General features: G+C 45.4%; 2 protein-coding genes across 3 annotated transcripts in view; both read left to right on the top strand.

Moving 5' to 3' along the window:
• LOC129643228 (beta-defensin 33-like) overlaps positions 1 to 22,604 on the top strand; it is a 64,616-nt gene extending 42,012 nt beyond the window's left edge. Inside the window, exons 1-2 of one of the 2 annotated variants that reach the window (XM_055567483.1) lie at positions 15,074 to 15,131; positions 22,437 to 22,604. In XM_055567483.1, coding sequence (XP_055423458.1) covers positions 15,074 to 15,131; positions 22,437 to 22,564 — 186 coding nt within the window. In that variant the 3' untranslated portion in view covers positions 22,565 to 22,604. Of the gene's footprint in view, positions 1 to 15,073; positions 15,132 to 22,436 lie in introns of those variants that run through there. The other variant, XR_008710175.1, reaches the window with a different exon arrangement.
• LOC129643227 (lingual antimicrobial peptide-like) lies at positions 7,728 to 9,504 on the top strand. The gene is made up of 2 exons (XM_055567482.1): positions 7,728 to 7,875; positions 9,377 to 9,504. Exons 1-2 carry the CDS (start codon positions 7,818 to 7,820, stop codon positions 9,502 to 9,504), a joined length of 186 nt encoding a protein of 61 aa, XP_055423457.1. The 5' UTR covers positions 7,728 to 7,817.
• Positions 22,605 to 24,273: the final 1,669 nt, after the last annotated feature.

The following is a 24,273-nucleotide window of genomic DNA, read 5'->3' as shown; positions in this document are numbered from 1 at the left end:
GACCCTATCTTAAGGAGAGAGATGGTCATTTCAGTAAAAAACAAAAAAACAAAAAAACAAAAAAAAACCACAAGAATCAGATATAAACTAACTATAAAAAACCCACTTGAGACATCAAATATAAAGGCAAGTGGATTTAAAATGAAAGGATGGAAACAGATCTGCTGTGCTCATTGTTTAGACCCTCAGTTGTGTCCAACACTCTTGAGACCCCCATGGAATCATCCAGTCAAGATGACTGCAGTGTGTTGCCATGCCCTCCTCTGGGGAATCTCCCCAACCCAGGGATCAAAACCATGTCTCTGCATCTCCTGCATCTCAAGCAGATTCTTAACTGTTGAGCTGACAGATATGCTATGGAAACATTAATTTAAAGAAAATATGGTAGGCTGTATTGGTTAATTGACAGGCTTCCTGGTGGCTCAGATGGTAAAGAATCTACCTCCATTGTGGGAGACCTGGTTTGATCCCTGGTTTGGGAAAATGCCCTGGAGGAGGGCATGGCAACCCACTGCAGTATTCTTGCCTGGAGAATCCCCATGGACAGAGGAGCCTGGCAGGCTACAGTCTATGGGGTCACAAAGGGTCAGACATGCCTGAGTGACTAAGCACAGCACAATCAAGTAACTTTTAGGACAAGGACCAGATATAGAGAGCTGGTATTTATCCTAATGATAAAATGTTTAATTCATCAAGAATACATATGAACACTGAATCAGAATGTACTTAGCAAAGGAATTTTAAAATTCTTAAGGAAAACTTACAGGAATAATCAGGGAGACAGACAAATTAGCAGTTACAATTGGAATTTCCCTGACAATCCAGTGGTTAAGATTCCAAGTTTTCAATGCAGGGGGCACAGGTTCCATCCCTGGTTGAGCAAGTAAGATCTCTTATACCATACACAAAATTCAATGCAAGATAGATTAAAGGTTTACAAAAATCACAAAACTCCTGAAACCACAAAACTCCTGAAACCACAAAACTCCTAAAAGAAAGCATAGGAGAAAAGTTCTTTGGCATGGGTCTTCACAAGGATGATTTTGAGCTTGACACCAAAAGCATAAGCCACAAAAACAAAGCTAAATTGTAGGATCCATCAAACTGAAAAGCTTCTGCACAGCAAAGGAAACAATGAACAAACTGAAAAGATGATGCTCTTTTAATGCTCCAGTGATCTCTGAGGCTGGAGGAGATGGCAGCAGTGTTGTGGGAAAGAGAGTGGGGTGAGAGAGGATGGTTGCATCCCAGGTCACGTCCGAGTCCCTGGGTTGGCTGCCGAATGTGGGGACTTGGCTTCACATAGGCAGGGACTCAAGAGCAAGTCATGGTGAAGGAAGGTCAATCCAGGGAGGAAACACGCTACACGGAGAGTGTGGGCCATCTTGGAAAGCAAGCCCAGCACCAGGGTATGGGGCTGTAGGTGTTTATAGGGGTGGGTCATTTCATAGGCTAATGAGTGGGAGGAGTATTCCAGCTATTTTGTGGAAAGGGTTGGGATTTCCAGGAGCTGGGTCAGCACCTCCTTGTTGACCTTTATGGTCAGCCTTGGAATTGTCACGGCGCCTCTGGGTGTGTCACCTAGCTGCCATGTTACAAAGGGATTTAAAAACATATATTTACTTCAGGTCTTAGTTGTGGTATGCAGGATATTCATCTCAGCACACTGGCTTGTCTCCTCATGGCATGTGGAGAAGGAAATGGCAACCCACTGCAGTATTCTTCCCTGGATAATTCCATGGACAGAGGAGCCTGGTGGCCAAAGGTCCATGGGGTCGCAAAGAGTCGGACACAACTGAGCGACTTCACTTTCTTTCTTTCATGTGGAATCCTAGTGCCCAGGCCAGAGACTGAATCCACATCCCCTGTGCTGCAAGGCAGATTCTTAACCAGTGGACCACCAGGGAAGTCCCCATCATTCTTTTAAAGGTTGTGCCCCGCCCAATTCCGATCTCATTAGCACCAGATAGCTGGCATTTGACAGCACTATTCAGGCTTTCCAGTTATAGGAGAATGTCCTGGTAAAGCTCTCAGGACACTGTGGAGACGGCAGGAGGCAGGCAGGAACATTGGAAGAGAGGTCGATTTTGCTCCAAGTTACATCACTGCCACTTAGTAGACTGTGGCCTTGGACACATCTTTTTGTTGGATTTGCAGCCAATTTTAATTGACTTTTTAACTCAGTTTTGCCTGTGGCCTCAGACATGGCTTTCTCGTCCTCGGGACCATCTTGTATAAACCTTGGGTCATACCTACCTGGCGGGTTTGTTTAGGGGTATTCAAAGGGATAATTTGAATAAAAGTGCCCAGCTACTGAGCAAGGCTCATTGCAAAATATAATTGTGGGACAAGTTCAAAGAAGAAACTAGTAAAAGTGTCAGTGGGGGAGCACAGCATTAGACCCAGCCCTGGTCCCCTTCTGAGGGCAGGTCCCCACGTGACTGTCAGAAGCCATGACGCCCGCCCCGTCCATAGGACAAGGGAACTGGGGACAACGGCCTCTGCCCATTAACACCCAGGGCTCCGTGTTGAGAACACCTGTTTGTGGAGTCGTAGATGTAAAGGGCTTTGCTCTTCAAAATCTTATTTGTAGAACTGGGACTGCCCTTCTTACCTGAGGAACTGAAGTGCTTTGCTGGAAAGAGCCTGCCTCAATTTCCAACTCACAGGTTAAGGGTTTGTGGACACAGCATTTATCTTTCCTTTAAAGAATGAAACCATGAGTTACCTCTCAGCCCAGGCAGGAAGCAACCAGGATCCACATGGCCTTGTTTGGCTTTGAACCTGGGAAAACTAACAGTTCATGTAGCCTTGACCTAAAAATAACCCTTCCCTCTATCCTATATGAATTCATCTCTGGTTTCTGGTGAGCCACCCCATGCTTTCTTGGGTGTGTGACCTCTTTGCTGAGGCAACAGGACCCTTCCCTGATGGACAGAGATGCCCCTGGGTGCTATCTCCAGGATTAACATTGCTGCAAAGGACTCATCTTTAGACCTTGCCAAGGAAAAATAAGCCACTGCAATTGTGCAATTCCTGACAAGGGCCTTTTTCCAACTGGTGAGTAACCATGGCAAGAAACTCCCTTGAAACTCACCATGGCACCCTGTCCCCTTTTGGAAATGCCCTTCCTTGAAAAGTCATGCCTGGTCTTGCACATAAAACTGCATCATCAGCTTCCTTAAAAGAAAAAAAAAATCTGCTGTGCTGCAAACCATAGATCACTAAAACACACCGATTTTTGTTCTGTTTATTTATTTAGGCTGTACTAGGTTGTAGAAAATTCTGAAAGAAATGCGAATACCAGACCACATGACATGCTTCTTGAGAAACCTATATGTAGATCAGGAAGCAACAGTCAGAACTGAACATGGAACAACAGACTGGTTCCAAATAGGAAAAGGAGTACGTCAAGGCGGTATATTGTCACCCTGCTCATTTAACTTATATGCAGAGTACATCATGAGAAACGCTGGGCTGAAAGAAGCACAAGCTGGAATCAAGATTGCCAGGAGAAATATCAATAACCTCAGATATGCAGATGACACCACCCTTATGGCAGAAAGTGAAGAGGAACTAAAAAGCCTCTTGATGAAGGTCAAAGAGGAGAGTGAAAAAGTTGGCTTAAAGCTCAACATTCAGAAAACTAAGATCATGGATCTAGTTCCATCACTTCGTGGGAAATAGAAATGGAAACAGTGGAAACAGTGTTGGACTTTATTTTTTTGGGCTCCCAAACCACTGCAGATGGTGATTGCAGCCATGAAATTAAAAGATGCTTACACCTTGGAAGGAAAGTTGTGACCAACCTAGATAGCATATAATAAGCAGAGACCTTACTTTGCCAACAAAGGTCCGTCTAGTCAAGGCTATGGTTTTTCCTGTGGTCATGTATGGATGTGAGAGTTGTACTATGAAGAAAGCTGAGTGCCGAAGAATTGATGCTTTGAACTGTGGTGTTGGACAAGCCTCCTGGGGGTCCCTTGGATTGCAAGGAGATCCAACCAGTCCATTCTAAAGGAGATCAGTCCTGGGTGTTCTTTGGAAGGAATGATGCTAAAGCTGAAAGTACTTTGGCCACCTCATGTGAAGTGTTGACTCATTGGAAAAGACCCTGATGCTGGGAAGGTTTGGGGGCAAGAGGAGAAGGGGATGACAGAGGATGAGATGGCTGGATGGATTCATGGACTCGTTGGATGTGAGTTTGAGTGAACTCCAAGAGTTGGTGATGGACAGGGAGGCCTGGCATGCTGCAGTTCATGGGGTCACACAGAGTCAGACACCACTGAACGACTGAACTGAACTGAACTGAGGTCGTAGCTGTGGCATGTGGGATCTACTTACCTGATGTGCTATGCTTGGGAGTACAGAGTCTTACCCACTCTTACCACTCTTACCCACTCTTCAAGGAAGTCTCGTAAAACAGCATTTTTAAAAATTACTTTTTAAAAAACTTTGGAGTATAGCTGATTAATAATGTTGTGATAGTTTCAGGTGGACAGCAAAGAGACTCAGCCATGCAAATACATGTATCCATTCTGCCCGAAACTTCCTTCCCATCCAAGCTGTCACATAACATTAAGCAGAATTCCCTGAAAAACATCATTTTCAATGAAGAGACACAGTAGACAACAATTCAGTCTCACTTCTTTCTCCAGTATAGTACTATAGCATGTTTATAAATTGACCCTGTAGTATAGATTTTGCCTGCAAGGTCCATAAAAAAACAGATATATATATATCTTATGTATAGATAATTTTATATATATATATATATATATATGTAGATGATATCTACCTCTCTCAAATATCATTTAGAGCTAAACCAGAAGGAATTGTGATCAAGACAACTTATTTTCCATCAGAAAAATGCTATCCCTGGGTGCCAGCCAGGGACTGTCTGCTCGAGGCAGCCTCCATGGCTTTGCCGAGCCTCAGATGCAAGACTCTGAGCCACAGCAGGGGACCTGAACAGGATTGACGGTCCGGGGGCTCCTTCAGGATGTGGTCCTCCTGGGTTCCCACATTTCTAAAGGGCTTGGAGTTCTACTCAGAGCTGCATGGCAAGTTCCATCCTGAGATTTAGCGTTTCTGAAAAGCCAGGTCAGTGTCTCTCCAACACTGAGATGGACGGATGTTACTAAGTGAGAGATGTTACTTAGTGATGGAGGTCCCCCTCAACCCAGTGAAGGGGTCCCCACTGCTGGGCCTGCTTTGTGATACTAGGCTGGGGAGATGCGTTCAGTGGCAGCGTCATCCTCCCACTCTGTCTCTGATGAAGGGAAACAGAGCACCCATCTACCCATCACGTGTCCCACTGAGATTTCATGAGACTGCTGTGTGATTGTGTTGCAGAGAATTAAGAAAAGTTTTTTTTCCCCCTCTTTCTTTCTTTTTTCCCTTTTGTGTCTTTCTCCACTTGAACTGTTCCTAACCTACAGTCTGTATTGATAACCAGGTTTTTTCTTTGCAGAGGACTAACCTATTATGCGAACTACACCTGACACCTATGGCCCTCCATTTCTGCAGGAGCCACATTCTGCATCTATTATCCTTTAACTTATTCTAGCCACGTCCTGATACTTAACTTTATGGCATCATAAACCTCCCCTTGTAGTTTGGTACCTCTCTTTGCTCTATTTTAACCTCATGTTGATGCTTAACTTTATGGTGCACTCTCTTTGGAAGCCACCCCTAGTGGATTGCTTTCCCCCTTTTGTATTACAGGAAGAAAGTCACCATGAAATCCCCAAAGGACAATGGACCCAAGCACCAGGACCAACGCCAGACTCAAATACCTAGCTACCTGACACTGGCCTATTGACTGTTTCCCAACAGTGCAAAAGAGAGAATTCAGGACCCCTACACCTTTTGTCCCATATCTCCAAGCCCTAACTGTGAGCCCCGACTGTATGATCCCCTGGATTGCCGATGGAGGGGAGACAGGCTCCTTGAGGCAAGAACCTATCGAGTTCTCCCTTCTGCCGGCTTAATCATTAAAGCCATCTTTATGTTTCCTCCAAACTCTGTCTCCACAATTTTTATTCAGCTCTGGTGGGCAAAGAAAACCAAGATTTCGGCGGCGACTGTTGCTGCCATCCCTTAACAGGCTAGCTGGCGTGGGGAGCAGGTCGGGACCACTGAGTCTCTTCCCTCAGTGCCACAGGGGCCAGAAAGAGCGTGGCTGTCTCTGCAGATGCTGGGAGTCATCAAGTCTTGCCCAGGGAGTGAAACTGCCTCTGAACAAGTTAGTCCCTATTTGGGCCTGAAACAGCCTTACATGGAAACTGTGTATGTGTTAGTTGCTTAGTCGTGTCCGACTCTCTGCAACCCCGTAGACTGCAGCCCACCAGGCTCCTCAGTCCATGGGACTCACCAGGCAAGAACACTGGAGTGGGTTGCCATTTCTTTCTCCAAAAGGAACTATCAGTTCAGTTCAGTTGAGTCGCTCAGTAGTGTCCAACTCTTTGCGAACCCATGAATTGCAGCATGCCAGGCCTCCCTGTCCATCACCAGCTCCCAGAGTTCACTGAAACTCATGTCCATCGAGTTGGTGATGCCATCCAGCCATCTCATCCTCTGTCGTCCCCTTCTCTTCCTGCCCCCAATCCCTCCCAACATCAGGGTCTTTTCCAATGAGTCAACTCTTCGCATGACATGGCCAAAGGATTGGAGTTTCAGCCTCAGCATCAGTCTTTCCAAAGAACACCCAGGGGTGATCTCCTTTAGGATGGACTGGTTGGATGTCCTTGCAGTCCAAGGGACTCTCAAGAGTCTTCTCCAACACCACAGTTCAAAAGCATCAATTCTTCGGCACTCAGCTTTCTTCACAGTCCAACTCTCACATCCATACATGACGGGAAAACCATAGCCTTGACATTTTTTTGCAAAGTAATATCTCTGCTTTTTAAATGCTATCTAGGTTGGTTATAACTTTCCTTTCAAGGAATAGGCATCTTTTAATTTCACAGGTGCAATCACCATCTGCTGTGATTTTGGAGTCCCAAAAAATAAAGTCTGACAGTGTTTCCACTGTTTCCCCATCTATCTTCCATGAAGTGATGGGACTGGATGCCATGATCTTCGTTTTCTGAATGTTGAGCTTTAAGCCAACTTTTTCACTCTCCTCGTTCACTTTCATCAAGAGGCTTTTTAGTTCCTCTTAACTTTCTGCCCTAAGGGTAGTGTCATCTGCATATTTGAGGTTATTGATATTTTTCCCTGCAATCTTGATTCCAGCTTGTGCTTCTTCAAGGCCAAAAGGAAGTATAGAAATAAAGAAAGCGAAGTCTACCTTTCATGTCTGACTCTCTGCAACCCCATGAAGTGTAGCCCACCAGGATCCTCCATCCATGGAATTTTCCAGGCAAGAGTACTGGAGTGGGGTGCCATTTCCTTCTGCACAGGAAAACAGTGGGCAGTTTCAAAGCCCTGGAACTGTGAGGGTGGGGCTGGGGAGTGGGTAAGCGAAGGTTCAGCAAGAAGTTTGTGCCCCTGCCTGGGGAAACAGGCAAGTCTGTGCCCCTTGCCACATCCCTGCCCATCAGCTGAACTGACTGCCAAGGAGAAGTTTGTGGTTAAAGGGCAGCAGGAAAGCTTTTCCTGGGGTTTCCACAGCCTCATTAGCATACAAGTGACTGCCCCTGCTTTGTGCTATAAAGGCCACTCCCATGACACACAGGGAAGAGGTTCAGTCAACCAGTTCCTAATAACCAAATCCACAGCCAGCACAGAATTCCTCCCAGAACCTGAGACTTTTTTAAAGCGGCAAGAGCAGCTTCTTCTCTAGCATCAGCCACAGAGCTCGGGACGCCAGCATGAGGCTCCATCACCTGCTCCTCGTGCTCCTCTTCGTGGTCCTGTCTTCTGTGTCAGGTGAGCTCGTGGGAGCCCCGGGGGAGCCGTGGGCTCTCTCTCCTATTTCTACCTCCTTCTGTCCTGCTACCCCCATCTACACGTGGTCAGACTAAACCCACCATATTTGGTGCTTCTGAGAAGCCAGTGCTGAGTCCTCAGTAGCGAGAGGGGGCTGAGAACCGCCCTGCAAAATTCCAGGTTGTTTCTAAGCCACTCTAGCGAGTCAAGCTTCTGAGCCTGTCTCCTCATTGGTTTCATGAGGAGGAAACAGAAGTTGCCTCTGTTAAGTGACTCTCCTTTTTTTCTTTTTCATAAAAGGAAGAAATTTGATTTTGTTCCATGACAGAAGCACAGAATGTCGCTTTATAAATCTTTCTATTTGTAGGGTGGTGGCTCTGGGTGACCAGACAAGTCCAGAGGAGAGTCAGGCCATGCCTGGGCTTTGGGAGCTCCCGTTGGGATGCTCCGTGCTGAGTCTCCTCAGCAGGAAGGTCCTCCAGGACACATCACTGACGATGCGACCCTCGCTCCACAGCTGGGAGGCAGCACATCCAAAGCAGTGTGCAGGATAGGCTGTCTGATTTTCATCTTACCCTTGATATTTCCGGAAATGGAATGAAAATATGTAGGAAGGAGGGAGGGAGGGAGGGAGGGAGGGAGAGGTTGCGGAAGTTGAGACCTGAGACAACTGATTAGATGTCAAAATCAAGTTGAAAAGGCCTTGTCTGATCCGTGTTGTTTATGCCTGTAACCCAACTCTTAGCACAGTGGCAGGGAGAGAGGACAGGGGTGTAAGGAATGTGGCCCTGGTTCAATCCCTGGACGGGGAACTAGAGAGGGACCAAAGGTGCCTTGTGGTCAAGAGGAAAAAGGCGTGTGAGGAAGACGGGAAGGCCCCTGGTCAGGCGTGTGAGAGGACGGGAAGGCCTCTGGTCGGGAGGAAACCAAAAGGGAGGAGGAGAGGGGCTGACTGGCAGCAGCGCTGAGAGTGTTCTGGGTCAGCAGAGACCAGGATCCAAAACTTTTTTCTGAACCATTGTCACTGTCAGCTGCAAGTTACTTTGAGAGTAAGTTCTCGTTAAACAGTTCTTACACTTTCAGCTGCATCTTTTCCTCCTATCTCAGCTGCACTACTTGACTGACTCCATGAGCTGGAAAACTAAGCAGTGAAAATAGAACCCATGGGCTGCTTCTGACTCCTGGTGGGAAGGTGGATGTAGCAGAGCTTCCCGGTCTTTGCCCTCATGGTGGAGCTGACCCCGCACACAACCAGGGTCCTCACACCCCAGTCCCTCAGCCTCTGTTTCTGGAAATGTGAGGGTCCACCAGAGCCTGGGCAGGGTCAGTGTCTGTCTGGAAGCTGGTCCACGGGGTCCTGGACTCACATCTTGTTGTCACGAGGCCGTGTCCGCCTCTCAGCACAGAAAGCCCCAGGGCCTCGCTCAGAGGGGACACAGCTGGCCTTCTCGAGATGCCGCTTTCCTGCTGACACATTTTTCCCTCTTCATTGTCTTTTTAGGATTTACTCAAGGAATAAGTGATTTTCTAAGCTGCCAGAGGAATGGAGGCATCTGTGTGCCGATATGCCCTAGACGCATGAGACAGATTGGCAACTGTTTAGGGTCCCGAGTAAAATGCTGCAGGTAAAAGAAGGCGAAGATGCGGCCGGGACCGATGCAGAGACAAAAACAGCACCCTTCGACAGAACGTCTAAAATTTAAACCAGAATAAATTTTGTTCAAAGTTAAAGAATCTTGCCCACTGGTCATTGAAGTTGTTGTGTGGTGTCTGATCCCAGGTGAATTCTGAAATCCCTGAGGATGCTCTCTGAGCTCCCCACATGAACCATCGGGGAATCGTGGTGGGGTGCTCTGTGCTCCCAGGGGTGTGACCCCCTGTTCCTTGGGGGCCTGACCTTCCCCAGCCCCTCTGTCTGCTGTCCTTCCTGCTTTCCAGCCCAAGGCACCCTGTCCTGCCCCACGTCTCCCCTCAAACATGCACCCCAGGGGTCCAGAATCACCAGCACACCAGTCCCATAGGAAAGCCCCTGCCCCCGCTCCAGGAGGAAACGCCCCTCCTCTGTCCCCCTGCAGCCCTCACTTCCATTTGGTTTGTGCTTCTTACTCCTGCCTTGTGTGCAAGTGGATACACTTCTGATTCCCTTTTGGGCTATAAGATCTCTATAGGCATAGACTTGTCCTATTCCTGTAAGTGCTGGGCATTGAGATAAGACATTGCTTCACAAATTGTCATCAACTGAATGACAGAGTAGACATGGATGAAGCATGTCTCTCTGTGTGTACATGGTATGATGCAACTAGATGCTATGGAAAAACAAGTCCTGTGGAAAGCACAATTCAATGAAGGCAACACAGCACAGAACACAGAGACCTCAAGGGCGGGGCGAGCATGCTGACCTCAGCCTGCTTGCAGTTTCTTCAGAGGGTTTGCTAGTTAAACCAAGAGCCTTGCTGGTGCACGCTGCATGTGTGAGCAGCTCTCTGGTCTTTGCACTAACTCTTCCCTCAGTGCAAGCTGAGGTCACCAAGGGGATGGATGGTGTTAGGAGACAGGGCCTTTGGGAGGTGATTTGGTCATGAGGGTGGGATGCTCCTGGGTGGAATGAGGGCCTTTATGAAAGAGACCCCAGAGAGGTGGCTCACCCCTTGTACCCTCTGAGGACACAGGGAGACTGCCGTCTACCAGCCACCTGCTCTATCTTGATCGTGGAGCTCCCAGCCTCCAAAATTGAGAGAGAAGTAAGGGTCTGTTGTTAGTAAGCCACCTATTACAATACCACATGTAAAGTAGATATCCAGCATGGATTTGCTGTGTGACTCAGGGAAATCAAACAGGGGCTCTGAGACCAGCTAGAAGGGTGGGATGGGGAAGGAGATGGTATGAAGTTCGAGAGGGAGGGGACGTGGGTGAACCCATGGATGATTCCTGTTTTTCTATGACAGAAAACGACGAAATTCTGTAAAGCAATCATCCTTCAGTTAAAAAACAAAGTGCGAAAAAAGAGCCACCTGGCCTATGGTGTTTCTGTTTCAGTAACCTGAAAGGGCAGACACATGACAAGTGAGAATTACAGCACAGGTGAATTAAGGTACCTCATCATTTGGCCTTAAGATAGGGAAGTGACGTGGAGTATCTGGTGTGCCCAATGCCATCTCATTACAAGGAGCCTTAGATGTGGAGGAGGGATGCAGATCAGTGTCAGAGATGCACGCTGAGAGGCTAAACCAGCCTCTCATCAGCTCACATTGATGTGGAGAGGCCATAAGCCAAGGAGAGCAGGCAGCTTCTAAGTGAGAGAAGGAAGGAAGCCTCCGGAAGGAAGCCTCCAGAAGGAATGGCATCAAGATCTCATATGCTACAGTTCAGTTCAGTTGCCCCGTCATATCTGAGTCTTTGCGAACCCAGGGACTGCAGCATGCCAGGCCTCCCTGTCCATCAACAACTCCTGTGGTTACTCAAACTCATGTCCATCAAGTCAGTGATGCCATCCAACCATCTCATCCTCTGTCATCCCCTTCTCCAACCTTCAATCTTTCCCAGCATCAGGATCTTTTCAAATGAGTTACTTCTTTCCATCAGGTGTCTGAAGTTTCAGATTCAGCATCTGTCCTTCAAATGAATATTCAGGACTGATTTCCTTTAGGATGGACTGGTTGGATCTCCTTGCAGACCAAGGGACTCTCAAGAGACTTCTCCAACACCACAGTTCAATAGCATCAATTCTTCAGTGCTCAGCTTTCTTTATAGTCCAACTCTCACAACCATACATGACTACAGGAAAAACCATAGCTTTGACTAGATGGACATTTGTTGGCAAACTAATGTCTCTGCTTTTTAATAAGCTGTCTAGGTTGGTCATAGCTTTTCTTACAAGGAGCAAGCGTCTTTTAATTTCATGGCTGCAATCACCATCTGCAGTGATTTTGGAGCCTAAAAACTAAAGTCATCTATTGCTTCCACTGTTTCCCCATCTATTTGCCATGAAATGATGGTATCAGTTGCCATGATCTCAAATTTGGAATGTCAAGTTTTAAGTCAGCTCTTTCCACTCTCCACTTTCAGCTTCATCAAGAAGCTTTTTAGTTCCTCTTCACTTTCTGCCATAAGGGTGGTATCATCTGCAATCTTAGCTTATTGATATTTCTCCTAGCAATCCTGATCCAGTTTGTGTTTCATCCAGTCTGGCATTTCGCATGATGAACTCTGCACAGAAGTTAAATAAGTAGGGTGACAATATATAGCCTTGACTTACTACTTTCCCAGTTGGAACCAATCTGTTTTTCCATGAGTGGTTCTAAGTGTTGCTTCTTGAGCTGCATACAGGTTTTGCAGGAGGCAGGTCAGGTGGTCCGTCTCCTTCAGAATTTTCCACAGTTTATTGTGATCCAGAGAGTCAAAGACTTGAGCATAGTCGATGAAGCAGAAGTAGATGTTTTCTGGAAATGTCTTGCTTTTTCTATGGTCCAATAGATGTTAGCAATTTGATCTCTGGTTCCTCTGCCTTTTCTAAATCTAGCTTTTACATATGGAAGCTCTCAGTTCATGTACTGTTGAAGCCTAGCTTGGAGGATTTTGAGCCCTACTTGGCTAGAAATCAACAGTCTGCATTGATAACTAAGTTTCTTCTTTTCAGAAGACTAACCTATTATGCTGGAGAAGGCAAGGGCACCCCACTCCAGTACTCTTGCCTGGAATATCCCAAGGAGCCTGGTGGGCTGCAGTCCATGGGGTCGCTAGAGTCGCACACGACTGAGTAACTTCACTTTCACTTTTCACTTTCCTGCATTGGAGAAGGAAATGGCAACTCACTCCAGTGTTCTTGTCTGGAGAATCCCAGGGACGGGGGAGCCTGGTGAGCTGCCGTCTATGCGGTCGCACAGAGTCGGACAAGAGTGAAGTGACTTAGCAGCAGCAACCTATTATGCAAACTACATCTGTACCAGTTGCCCTCTAATTCTGCAGGAGCCACACTCTGCATCAATGATTCTTTAACTTATTCTAGCCACATCCTGATACTTAACTTTATGGCAGCATAAACCTCCCCTTGTAGTTTGGTACCTCTCTTTGCTCTATTTTAACCTCATGTTGATGCTTAACTTTCTGGTGCACTCTCTTTGGAAGCCACCCCATAGTGGTTTGCTTTCCCCCTTTTGTATTACAGGAAGAAAGTCACCAGGAGATCCTCAAAGCACAATGGACCCAAGCACAGGGACCAACTGCCAGACCCAAATACCTAGCTACCTGACCCTGGCCTAGTGACTGTTTCCAAACAGTGCAAAAAGAGAGAATTCAGAACCCCTACACCTTTTATCCCGTATCTCCAAACCCTGAGTGTGAGCCCCGACTGTTTGATCCCCTGGATTCCCAATGGAGGGGAGACAGTCTCCGTGAGTCAGGAACCTATTGTGTTCTCCCTTCTGCCAGCTTAAGGGTTAAATCCATCTTTCTGTTTGCCCCAAACTCTGTCTCTGCAAATTTTATTTGGCTCCAGTGGGCAGAGAAAACCAAGATTTCCGTGGCAACAATGTCATCGAGTCTGGCTGGTTCCCCACCTCTCCGCCAGGATGACTCCTGCCAACGGGGATCAGGAGGCATCCTGTGTGACCTCACTCACCCCTTCCTCTGCCCTTTGTTGACCTGGTCTCTAATCGTGTAGCCATGCACAGGGGCTCCCAGGTGTCTCTGCCACAGTCCACCTGAGAAGGGCAGAGGAGCCATCTGCAAGGTAGGTTTCCAGGAAAGAGAGAGACATTTGTGGTTGAAGAAAGCGTGGGAATAGATGTGTAACATTTAGGGAGTCAGTGTAAAGGATCACTTTCAGTATAAAAGTACAAGAGAGAAATGTGGCCAATTGCCTATAGGCTATACTTTCTTTTCCATTACTATAAAAGTACTGTTGCTGGGGCCAAGGAAGTAAAACCCTCACAGCTATTCTGTAGAATTAAGTAAGACTTATTTAAACAGCTTGCTACAAACACTTACTCTATTTTTAGGTTGATGTCACTAAACTAAAATAGATTTTCACTTAGTGAAAGATTCAAATGCAGATCAAAAGATTAAAAGTGAAAACATTTTATTGCTAAGTTGCCTCAGGACAGAGAGAAAAACGTCCGAACATATAGGTCACATAAGATGGAAGAGAGGTGGGTGAGTGAAGGCTAGAGACCATGACGTATTATGACCTGCTTTGACCTGTTAGGTTGGGAGTGGGTGAGTGGGTGCTTGTGTTCGGGAACACTTTGGGATAAAGCAAGTTAATGGGCTCTCTCCAGACCCTCAAAACCCTAAGGATTATGCCCAAGCCTTCCTTTCTTTTCTCCTTCCCTCCCTCATTCCCTCCATTCATATCCATTTATTCATTAACCTGTATGTTGACTCTTCCATACTACTACCTATTCATAGAAACAAATGTTTGACTACCTGCTCAATGCCAGGCACTGTTCTAGGTGCTGAGAATGTGAGATAATAAAACAGGACTTCTTACTTTGGAGATTTACATATAAAGAAAAAGAGAGGTATGAACACTGTAAAGTACAACCAAGTGGAGAGAAGGAAGACATGGAGAAAAATATCAATGATTTACCTGGAAGGCATGTGTGCTAATTCACTTGTCTATGCAAGAGCTTGCTTAGGATGGATCAATTCTCGCTGTAAATGGTAGCAAAAAAAAAAAAATGTTGAGAGTGAAAAAAGATCATTTTAATTTCCAAAATTCCTTTTCGATTGTGAAAGGAGTATGTGTGTTGCGTTGTTGTTGTTCAGTCAATCAGTCGTGTCCAATTCTTTGCAACCCATGGATTGAGGGTGTATATTCTGAAAGGAGAAATGGACAGATGCAGAGACATGAAAAAAAGGTAAAAAAAGAAATGAATAATTTTCTAGCAGAATTCAATGTTTAATGATTTTTCTCCAAAAATTGCACCAAACCTCAGGGCCATAAGCAGAAGTGAGAATCCATGTGGAAACCCTGACTTTCTGCAAACCTCTTCCTTTATGAAAGGCAAACACTTGAACCATGTGTCCATAGATGAAACATCCTCAAATTAGGCCCAGGCCCAGCTGAACATCTCTGGTGGGATAAAAGCACTTTCTTTCCAGCTGAAGTTTTCAAACTCTCTCCCAGATCACCTGCCCTGATTCAGGTGTTCCACCAGACACTGGTTCAACATGGAATTCCGATAACTCCTTTCTCATCATGAAGCTACTGTACCTTTTCTTCCTCTTACTTGTGCATCTTATCCACACAACATCGGGTAAGTGGCAAATGTAACAAGTCGGGTGATATGGTGGATGACCTTGGAGCCTGGAGTACGGAAGGTCATGTTGATTCATCATCCAGTGATGTGCTAAACGGAATATTATCCTCTCTGAGAGAAGCATAGCATATGCGATATGCTAATTTTACAAATAATGAAAGAGAAGCCTAAAGAAGTGAAAAAAAAAAGCCTCCCATGATTGCCCTTAATTAGTTGGTGGTAAACCCATAACCTGTAAAGGTGATAGAAAAGATTTACAGGGGACTTTATGGCTTACAAATCATTTCCATGTGACGAACAGTAACACTAATAATAATAGTAAATCATGTTGACCACTTTCCATCCCAAAGAAAGGCAGTGCCAAAGAATGCTCAAATGAACACACAATTGCACTCATCTCACAAGCCAGTAAAGTAATGCTCAAAATTCTCGAAGCCAGGCTTCAGCAGTACATGAACCATGAACTTCCAGATGTTCAAGCTGGTTTTTGCAAAGGCAGAGGAACCAGAGATCAAATTGCCAACATCCGCTGGATCATCACAAAAGCAAGAGAGTTTCAGAAAAACATCTATTTCTGCTTTATTGACTATACCACAGCCTATGAATGCATGGATCACAATAAAGTGTGGAAAATTCTGAAAGAGATGGGAATACCAGACCACGTGACCGGCCTCTTGAGAAACCTGTATGCAGGTCAGGAAGCAACAGTTAGAACTGGACATGGAACAACAGAGGGGTTCCAAATAGGAAAAAGAGTATGTCAAGGCTGTCTATTGTCACCCTGCTTATGTAAATTATATGGAGAGTATATCATGAGAAATGCCATGCTGGAAGAAGCACAGCTGGAATGAAGATTGCCAGGAGAAATATCAATAACCTCAGATATGCAGATGACACCTTCCTTATGGCAGAAAGTGAAGAGGAACTAAAAAGCCTGTTGATGAAAATGAAAGAGGAGAGTGAAAACATTGGTTTAAACCTCAACATTCAGAAAATTAAGATCATGGTATCCGGTCCCATCACTTCATGGGAAATAGATGGGGAAAGAGTGGAAACAGTGCCAGACTTTATTTTTGGGGGGCTCCAAAATCACTGCAGATGGCGGCTGCAGCTATGAAACTAAAAGACGCTTACTCCTTGGAAGGAAACTTATGACCAACCTAGATAGTATATTGAAAAGCAGAGATATTACATTGCCAACAAAGGTGCTTCTAAAAGGCTATGGTTTTTCCAGTGGTCATGTAAGGAGGTAAGAGTTGGACTGTGAAGAAAGCTGAGTGCCGAAAAATTGATGCTTTTGAACTGTGGTATTGGAGAAGACTATTGAGCATTCCTTGGACTGCAAGGAGATCCACCCAGTCCATCCTAAAGGAGATCAGTCCTGGGTGTACATTGGAAGGACTGATGCTGAAGCTGAAGCTCCAATACTTTGGCCACCTCATGTGAAGAGCTGACTCATTGGAATAGAGCTTGATGCTGGGAGGGATTGGGGGCAAGAGGATAAGGGGACGGCAGAGGATGAGATGGTGAATGGCATCACCGAATCGATGGACATGAGTTTGAGTGAACTCTGGGAGTTTGGTTAATGACAAGGAGGTTTGGCGTGATGCGATTCATGGGGTCACAAAGAGTCAGACACGACTGAGCACCTGTACTGAACTGAACTGAATTTCCTCTTTAACTAAAACAATGAAACTTTTAATGTCTTATCCAAATATATTCCTCATAGCAATAATTATGCAATAGGCCATTTTGCAAGATGGGATTAAGAAATGAAGTAATTTGTTCAAAGGAGTGCAGATTGAATGTAGGGAGAACTTTAACTTAAGCCCAAGAGGGTTTGACTCCAAAGACCTTGTTTTACTAAATATTCAGCAATCACAGAAAACTAAAGTACTTACTGAATTACATAAAATTAACAAATCCTTTAGCTCAAGTGTGATCTGTGCATCACTCAGCACATACTTATCCTACAAGGTTATGTGTTGCTCACCTGAAATCCAAGCTAAACTGGGTGTCCTGCGTTTTCCCTGCAGCCCGCCTCAGGTGACAGCATGCTCCAGGCGGTGCTGTGGTGACAGCGCCTCCAGACCTTAGCATCTTCCAGGAGCCAGAGTTAATTCTTGTTCAAATGACGCCAACCCGGGAGGGCCCGGGTGCTCTGATCAGACCCCCCACCCCCGAGGGACAGCCACCACTGAGGGTGCTGCTGGTCCTGTGTCCGAGCAAAGCACTCTCAGGACTCTCGTACTGGCGATTAAGGGCCGCAACTCTGAAGGGAAACGTCAGTTCCGCTCAGAATTCATTAGCCAAGCAGGTCCAGTTGTTCAGTCACTCGGTTGTGGTCCACTCTTTGCGACCCCATGGACTGTCGCCCACCAGGCTCCTCTGGCCCTAGGATCCTCCAGGCATGGATATCGGAATGGGTTGCCGTTACCTTCTCCTGGGGATCTTCCCGACCCAGGGATCAAAACTGCATCATCTGCATTGGCAGCTGGGCTCTTTGTCACTAGGGCTACCTGGGAAGCCCCTTATCTGGTATCCTTTGGTGCTTTTCACTCAAGAATACATTGATGAATTACCTGTATTAAGACATACTCTAGCCCAAAAGCCTCACCTCATTGTGGTCTATGCAAGAGCTTGCTTAGGATGGATCAATTCTCTCTGTAAATGGTAGCAAAAAAAAAAAATCTTGAAAGTGAAAAAAGATCATTTTAATTTCCAAAATTCCTTCTCATTTTTTTATTGTAAAAGCTGTATGTTGTTGGGTTGTTGTTGTTCAGTCAATCAGTCGTGTCCAACTCTTTGCGACCCATGGATTGAGGGTGTTTCTTCTGAAAGGAGAAATGGACAGATGAAGAGACATGAAATAAAGGTGATAAAAAGAAATGAATAATTTTCTAACAGAATTCAATGTTTACTGATTTTTCTCCAAAAAATGCACCAAACCTCAAAAGCCATAAGCAGAAGTGAGAATCAATGTGGAAACCCTGACTTCCTGCACACTTCTTCCTTTTCGACAGGCAAACACTTGGACCATGTGTCCATAGGTGGAACATCCTCAAATAGGCCCAGGCCCAGCTGAACATCTCTGATAGGATAAAAGCACTTTCTTTCCAGCTGAAGTTTTCAAACTCTCGCCCAGATTGCCTGCCCCGATTCAGGTGTGCCACCAGACACTGGTTCTACTTGGAATTCTGAAAACTCCTTTCCCATCATAAAGCTACTCTAACTTCTCTTCCTCTTACTTGTGTGTCTTATCCAGACAACATCAGACAAGTGGCAGATGCACCTGGTCGGGTGATATGGTGGATGACCTTGGAGCCTAGAGTAGGGAAGATCAAGTTGATTCATCATCCAGGGATGTGCTAAATGGAATAATATCAACTCTGAGAGAAGTATAGCATATGCGACATGTTCCATTTTACAAATAATGAAAGAGAAGCTTAAAGAAGTGAAAAATAGCCTCCCATGATTGCCCTTAACGAGTTGGTGGTAAACCCATAAATTGTAATGGTGATAGAAAACATTTACAGGGGACTTTACGGCTTACAAATCATATCCATGTAACTAACAGTAACACTAATAATAATAGTAAATCATGTTGACCACTTCCAATCCCAAATGCCAAAACATGCTCAAATGAACACACAATTGCACTCATCTCACATGCCAGTAAAGCAGTATTCAAAATTCTCCAAGCCAGGCTTCAGCAGTACATGAACCGTGAGCTTCCAGATGTTCAAGCTGGCTTTACAAAAGGCAGAGGAACCTGAGATCAAATTGCAAACATCCATTAGATCATGGCAATAGCAAAAGAGTTCCAGAAAAACATCTATTTCTGCTTTATTGAGTATGCCAAAGCCTTTGACTGTGTGGATCACAATAAAGTGTGGAAAATTTTTAAAGAGATGGGAATACCGGACCACATGACCGGCCTCCTGAGAAACCTGTATGCAGGTCAGGAAGCAACAGTTAGAACTGGACATGGAACAACAGAATGGTACCAAATAGGAAAAAGAGGACATCAAGGCTGTCTAGTGACACCCTGCTTATTTACCTTATATGCAGAGTACTTTATGAGAAATGCTGGGCTGGACAAGATTGCCGGGAGAAATATCAATAACCTCAGATATGCAGAAGACACCATCCTTATGGCAGAAAGTGTAGAGGAACTAAAAAGCCTATTGATGAAAGTGAAAGAGGAGAGTGAAAAAGTTGGCTTAAACCTCAACATTCAGAAAAGTAAGATCGTGGTATCGGGTCCCATCACTTCATGGCAAATACATGGGGAAAGAGTGGAAACTGTGCCAGACTGTATTTTTGGGGCTCCAAAATCACTGCGGATGGTGGCTGCAGCCATGAAATTAAAAGACACTTACTCCTTGGAAGGAAAGTTATGACCAACCTAGATAGTATATTGAAAAGCAGAGATATTACCCTGCCAACAAAGGTCCGTCTAGTCAAGGCTATGGTTTTTCCAGTGGTAATGTATGGATATAAGAGCTGGACTGTGAAGAAACCTGAGTGCTGAAGAATTGCTGCTTTTGAACTGTGGTGTTGGAGAAGACTATTGAGCATCCCTTGGAATGCAAGGAGATCCAACCAGTCCATCCCAAAGGAGATCAGTCCTGGGTATTCATTGGAAGGACTGATGCTGAAGCTGCAGCTCCAATACTTTGGCCACCTCATGTGAAGAGCTGACTCATTGGAAAAGCCCTTGATGCTGGGAGGGATTGGGGGCAAGAGGATAAGGGGACGGCAGAGGATGAGATGGTGAATGGCATCACCGACTCGATGGACATGAGTTTGAGTGAACTCTGGGGGTTGGTGATGGACAAGAAGGGCTGGCATGCTGCGAATTTGGGCTAACAAAAAGTCAGACACAACTGAGCGCCTGAACTGAACTGAAGGGAATTTCTTGAACTAAAACAATGAAACTTTTAATGTCTTATCCAAATATATTCCTCATAGCAATATTTATGAGGTAAGCCATTTTACAAGATAGGATTAAGAAATGAAGTAATTTGTTCAAAGGAGTGCAGATTGAATGTAGGGAGCACTTTAACTCAAGCCCAAGTGGGTTTGACTCCATAGACCTTGTTTTATTAAATATTTAATCATCCCAGAAAACTAATGTACTTCCTGAATTACATAAAATCAACAAATACTTTAGCTCAAGTGTGATCTGTGCATCTGTCGGGACATACTTATCCTACAAGGTTATGTGTTGCTCACTGCAGTCCAAGCTAAACCGGGTGTCCTGCATTTTCCGTGCAGCCCTCCTCAGGTAACAGCATGCTCCAGGCTGTACTGTGGGGACAGCACCTACAAATCTTAGCATCTTCAAAGAGCCAAAGGTAATTCTTGCTCACATGACGCCAACCCGGGAAGGCCCGGGTGCTCTGATCAGACCCCCCACCCCCGAGAAGCAGCCACCACCATGGGTGCGGCTGGTCCTGTGTCAGAGCAAAGTGCTCTCAGGACTCTCGTGCTGGCGATTAAGGTCCCCAGCCCTGAAGGGAAATGTCAGTTCCACTCAGAATTCATTAACAAAGCAGGTCCAGTTGTTTAGTCACTGGGTTATGGTCGACTCCTGTGATCCCGTGGACTGTCTCCCACCAGGCTCCTCTGTCCATGGGATTCTCCAGGCAAGGATACCGGAGTGTGTTGCCATTCCCTTCTCCAAGGAATCTTTCTGACCCAGGGATCAAACCTGCATCTCCTTGTCTCCTCAATTGGTAGGCAGATTTTTTACCAGCTTAGCCATCAGGGAAGCCTGAGGGAAGCCCCATGCTGCTGCTGCTGCTAAGTCGCTTCAGTCGTGTCCGACTCTGTGTGACCCCATAGACGGAAGCCCACCAGGCTCCCCCGTCCCTGGGATTCTCCAGGCAAGAACACTGGAGTGGGTTGCCATTTCCTTCTCCAATGCATGAAAGTGAAAAGTGAAAGTAAAATCACTCAGTCATGTCCGACTCTTAGCGACCCCATGGACTACAGCCTACCAGGCTCCTACATCCATGGGATTTTCCAGGCAAGAGTACTGGAGTGGGGTGCCACTGCCTTCTCCGGAGAGAAGCCCCATAGACGCTGTTTAAATCAATGAGCATGATAGCCTTCCTAGAGAACAATCCACAGGTCAGGAAGCAACAGGTAGAACTGGACATGGAACAACAGACTGGTTCCAAATAGGAAAAGGAGTTCAAGGCTGTATATTGTCACCCCATTTATTTAACTTATATGCAGAGTACATCATGAGAAATGCTGGACTGGAAGAAATACAAGCTGGAATCAAGATTGCCGGGAGAAATATCAATAACCTCACATATGCAGATGACACCACCCTTATGGCAGAAAGTGAAGAGGAACTAAAAAGCTTCTTGATGAAAGTGAAAGTGGAGAGTGAAAAAGTTGGCTTAAAGCTCAACATTCAGAAAACGAAGATCATGGCATCCGGTCCCACCACTTCATGGGAAATAGATGGGGAAACAGTGGAAACAGTGTCAGACTTTATTTTTCTGGGCTCCAAAATCACTACAGATGGTGACTGCAGCCATGAAATTAAAAGACTCTTACTCCTTGGAAGGAAAGTTATGACCAACCTACATAGCATATTCAAAAGCAGAGATATTACTTTGCCAACAAATGTCCGGCTAGTCAAGGCTATGGTTTTTCCTGTGGTCATGTATGGATGTGAGAGTTGGACTGTGAAAAAGGCTGAGCACCGAAGAATGATGCTTTTGAACTGTGGTGTTGGAGAAGACTCTTGAGAGTCCCTTGGACTGCAAGGAGATCCAACCAGTCCATTCTGAAGGAGTTCAGCCCTGGGATTTCTTTGGAAGGAATGATGTTAAAGCTGAAACTCCAGTACTTTGGCCACCTCATGCGAAGAGTTGATTCATTGGAAAGAACTCTGATGCTGGGAGGGATTGGGGGCAGGGGGAGAAGGGGACGACAGAGGATGAGATGGCTGGATGGCATCACTGACTCGATGGGTGTGAGTCTGGGTGAACTCCGGAAGTTGGTGTTGGATAGGGAGGCCTGGCGTGCTGCGATTGATGGGGTCACAAAGAGTTGGACAAGACTGAGCGACTGATCTGATCGATCTCAGTTCTTACTATAATTTTAAAATAATGTGGAAAAACATTCTAAGCTTATAGGCCACACCAAACCAAGGAGAGTTCCAGTTGTGTCCCTGTGGACTGTAATGTGGAGTTCCTTGCTGTATAAGATGAATTCTGGTAGCTTTAGTTACACATGTCTAATTTATTTGTTTATTTTTAACCTCCCCTTTCTTTATAGGGAAAAGAAAAATGAAAAACCTTGAATGTGAGAAAATGGGTGGTGCCTGCAAGTATCAGAACACCCATGGGTCTGTCATCCTGCCTGGAGAATGCAAGAGTCGGAAGAAACACTGCTGCAGCGTCTAGTTTCAGCATTGGAGCATCCTCAGCAGCACAAGACACTCCCCACAGCTGAATCCTGTTAAAAAACAGCCACTGTTCACTCGGGTCCTTGGGGTCTTTCTGAGTGCATGAGGTCATGAACTGGATGGGAAGATTTCAGTTGGAAGTCTGGCCACACCACTCGTTAGCTGATTAACTCTGGACAGGCCTTGCCTTTCCTAGGTCTCAGTCTCTGCTCCTGTGACTGTTGAAATGGATGTTCTCCACAACCTAATTCTGTTGGTGGTGGGGTTTAATTGCTAAATCATGTCTGATTCTTCTGTGACCCCATGGACTGAGTCCGTGCGATTTTTCAGGCAAGGATACTGGACTGGGTTGTCCTTTCCTTTTTCAGGAGACCTTTCTGACCCAGGGATCAAGCCCACATCTCCTATGTCTCCTGCATTGGCAGCCAGAGTCTTTAGCACTGAGCCCCAGGAAAGCCAACCTGTTCATATATGTCTACAAATGTATGGACTGGGGGAAAGAGCTTTGAGTGTGTGTGTGTGTGTGTGTGTGTGTGTGTGTGTTATAGTATGAAAAGTCACCAAGGTTTTGTGTCCCTTTGTGGAAGGATATCTGTGTTTCCATTGGCATATGGGTTTCCACATGGTCAACATGTGCTTAACTTCACAAGAGACAGCAAACTGCTTTCTGAAGCAGCTGTGATCGCTGCTGATAATCTCAGTGGCCTCTGAGTTTCCAGTCTCTCCATGTTCCCATCCCTCGTCACACCTCCATGTAAAATTCTCAGTGTTTCTCTGTTAAAAGGATGAAGGACAAATTCTCTAGTGTCTCAGGTCCTTCACCCGTTGGCCATACTTTCTCAAGTTTCATCAGCCTGGTTCTCAAACTAGCCCCTGACACAGTGTCAGTCGTCTTTCTGGCATATTGTGTTCTCACACTGAAACACACTTAAGCTACCTGTCCTCAGAGTTTCCCTGCCTGATTTGTACTTGCTTTTTATAGTCTCAGCTCACACATGGCCTTCACTGGGAAGACATCCTTCATTCACCCAACTTGAGTAAGAGAAGAGACTTTGGTTCCATGGCCTCAGCTACCAGTACAGTTTCTAGCACACAGTAGGTGTACAATAGATGTTGACAGAATGGTCAATGAATAAAGAAAACGATAGAATGAGGCTTCAGCTTTCCAATGTAATTCAGGGATTATCCATTAATGTGAATTCCTCAGTTCACTTTATTCAGGAAGTTCCATCAAACATGAGTCCATCATACAGCAGAAGTGTTTACCATGTGATGAAGGCAATTTCTTTTCTTCCATGGCACACACTTTGTGAGAATCACACAAATTAAGCATTCTACAACCTAAAGAAAGTACAAAAATGTCTGTTTTTGGAAGAAAGTCTTGAGATCACGATCCAGGGCAAGAAATAATTCAGTTCAACCAGGAATCCCCAAAATACACTGCCAGGAAAGTATTTTGTCTTATGCACCTCTTTTCCCTCACTTTGTTCCTTCTATTATACTTGTTTGTTCAGTAGGAGAAAGGCTGAATTTCAAATTTGGTGTGAATAGAAATTTTATGCTGTAATTTGGAAACTAGGATCAGAGAGTGTAAATAGCTCTCTTGGGATGACATTTACAGCCTGTTATTGTGCCCTCTGAAATGCGCCATTGTGGGGTTATCAGATGTCTTTTGGAAACAGCACATTACAATTTTGTTAGTTTGTG

Source organism: Bubalus kerabau, chromosome 2 (assembly GCF_029407905.1).
Source record: "Bubalus kerabau isolate K-KA32 ecotype Philippines breed swamp buffalo chromosome 2, PCC_UOA_SB_1v2, whole genome shotgun sequence".
In the NCBI taxonomy this organism is placed as follows: domain Eukaryota; kingdom Metazoa; phylum Chordata; class Mammalia; order Artiodactyla; family Bovidae; genus Bubalus; species Bubalus kerabau.
Note: the sequence above shows the minus strand (reverse complement) of the source record. Positions and strands in the feature narration are given on the sequence as shown.

Bases quoted from the DNA above. Each gene is read 5' to 3' on its own strand.
- LOC129643227 (XM_055567482.1), top strand. From the start codon at position 7,818: ATGAGGCTCCATCACCTGCTCCTCGTGCTCCTCTTCGTGGTCCTGTCT. The intron at 7,876-9,376 runs GTGAGCTCGTGG...TTGTCTTTTTAG, and splicing joins GGTCCTGTCTTCTGTGTCAG to GATTTACTCAAGGAATAAGT.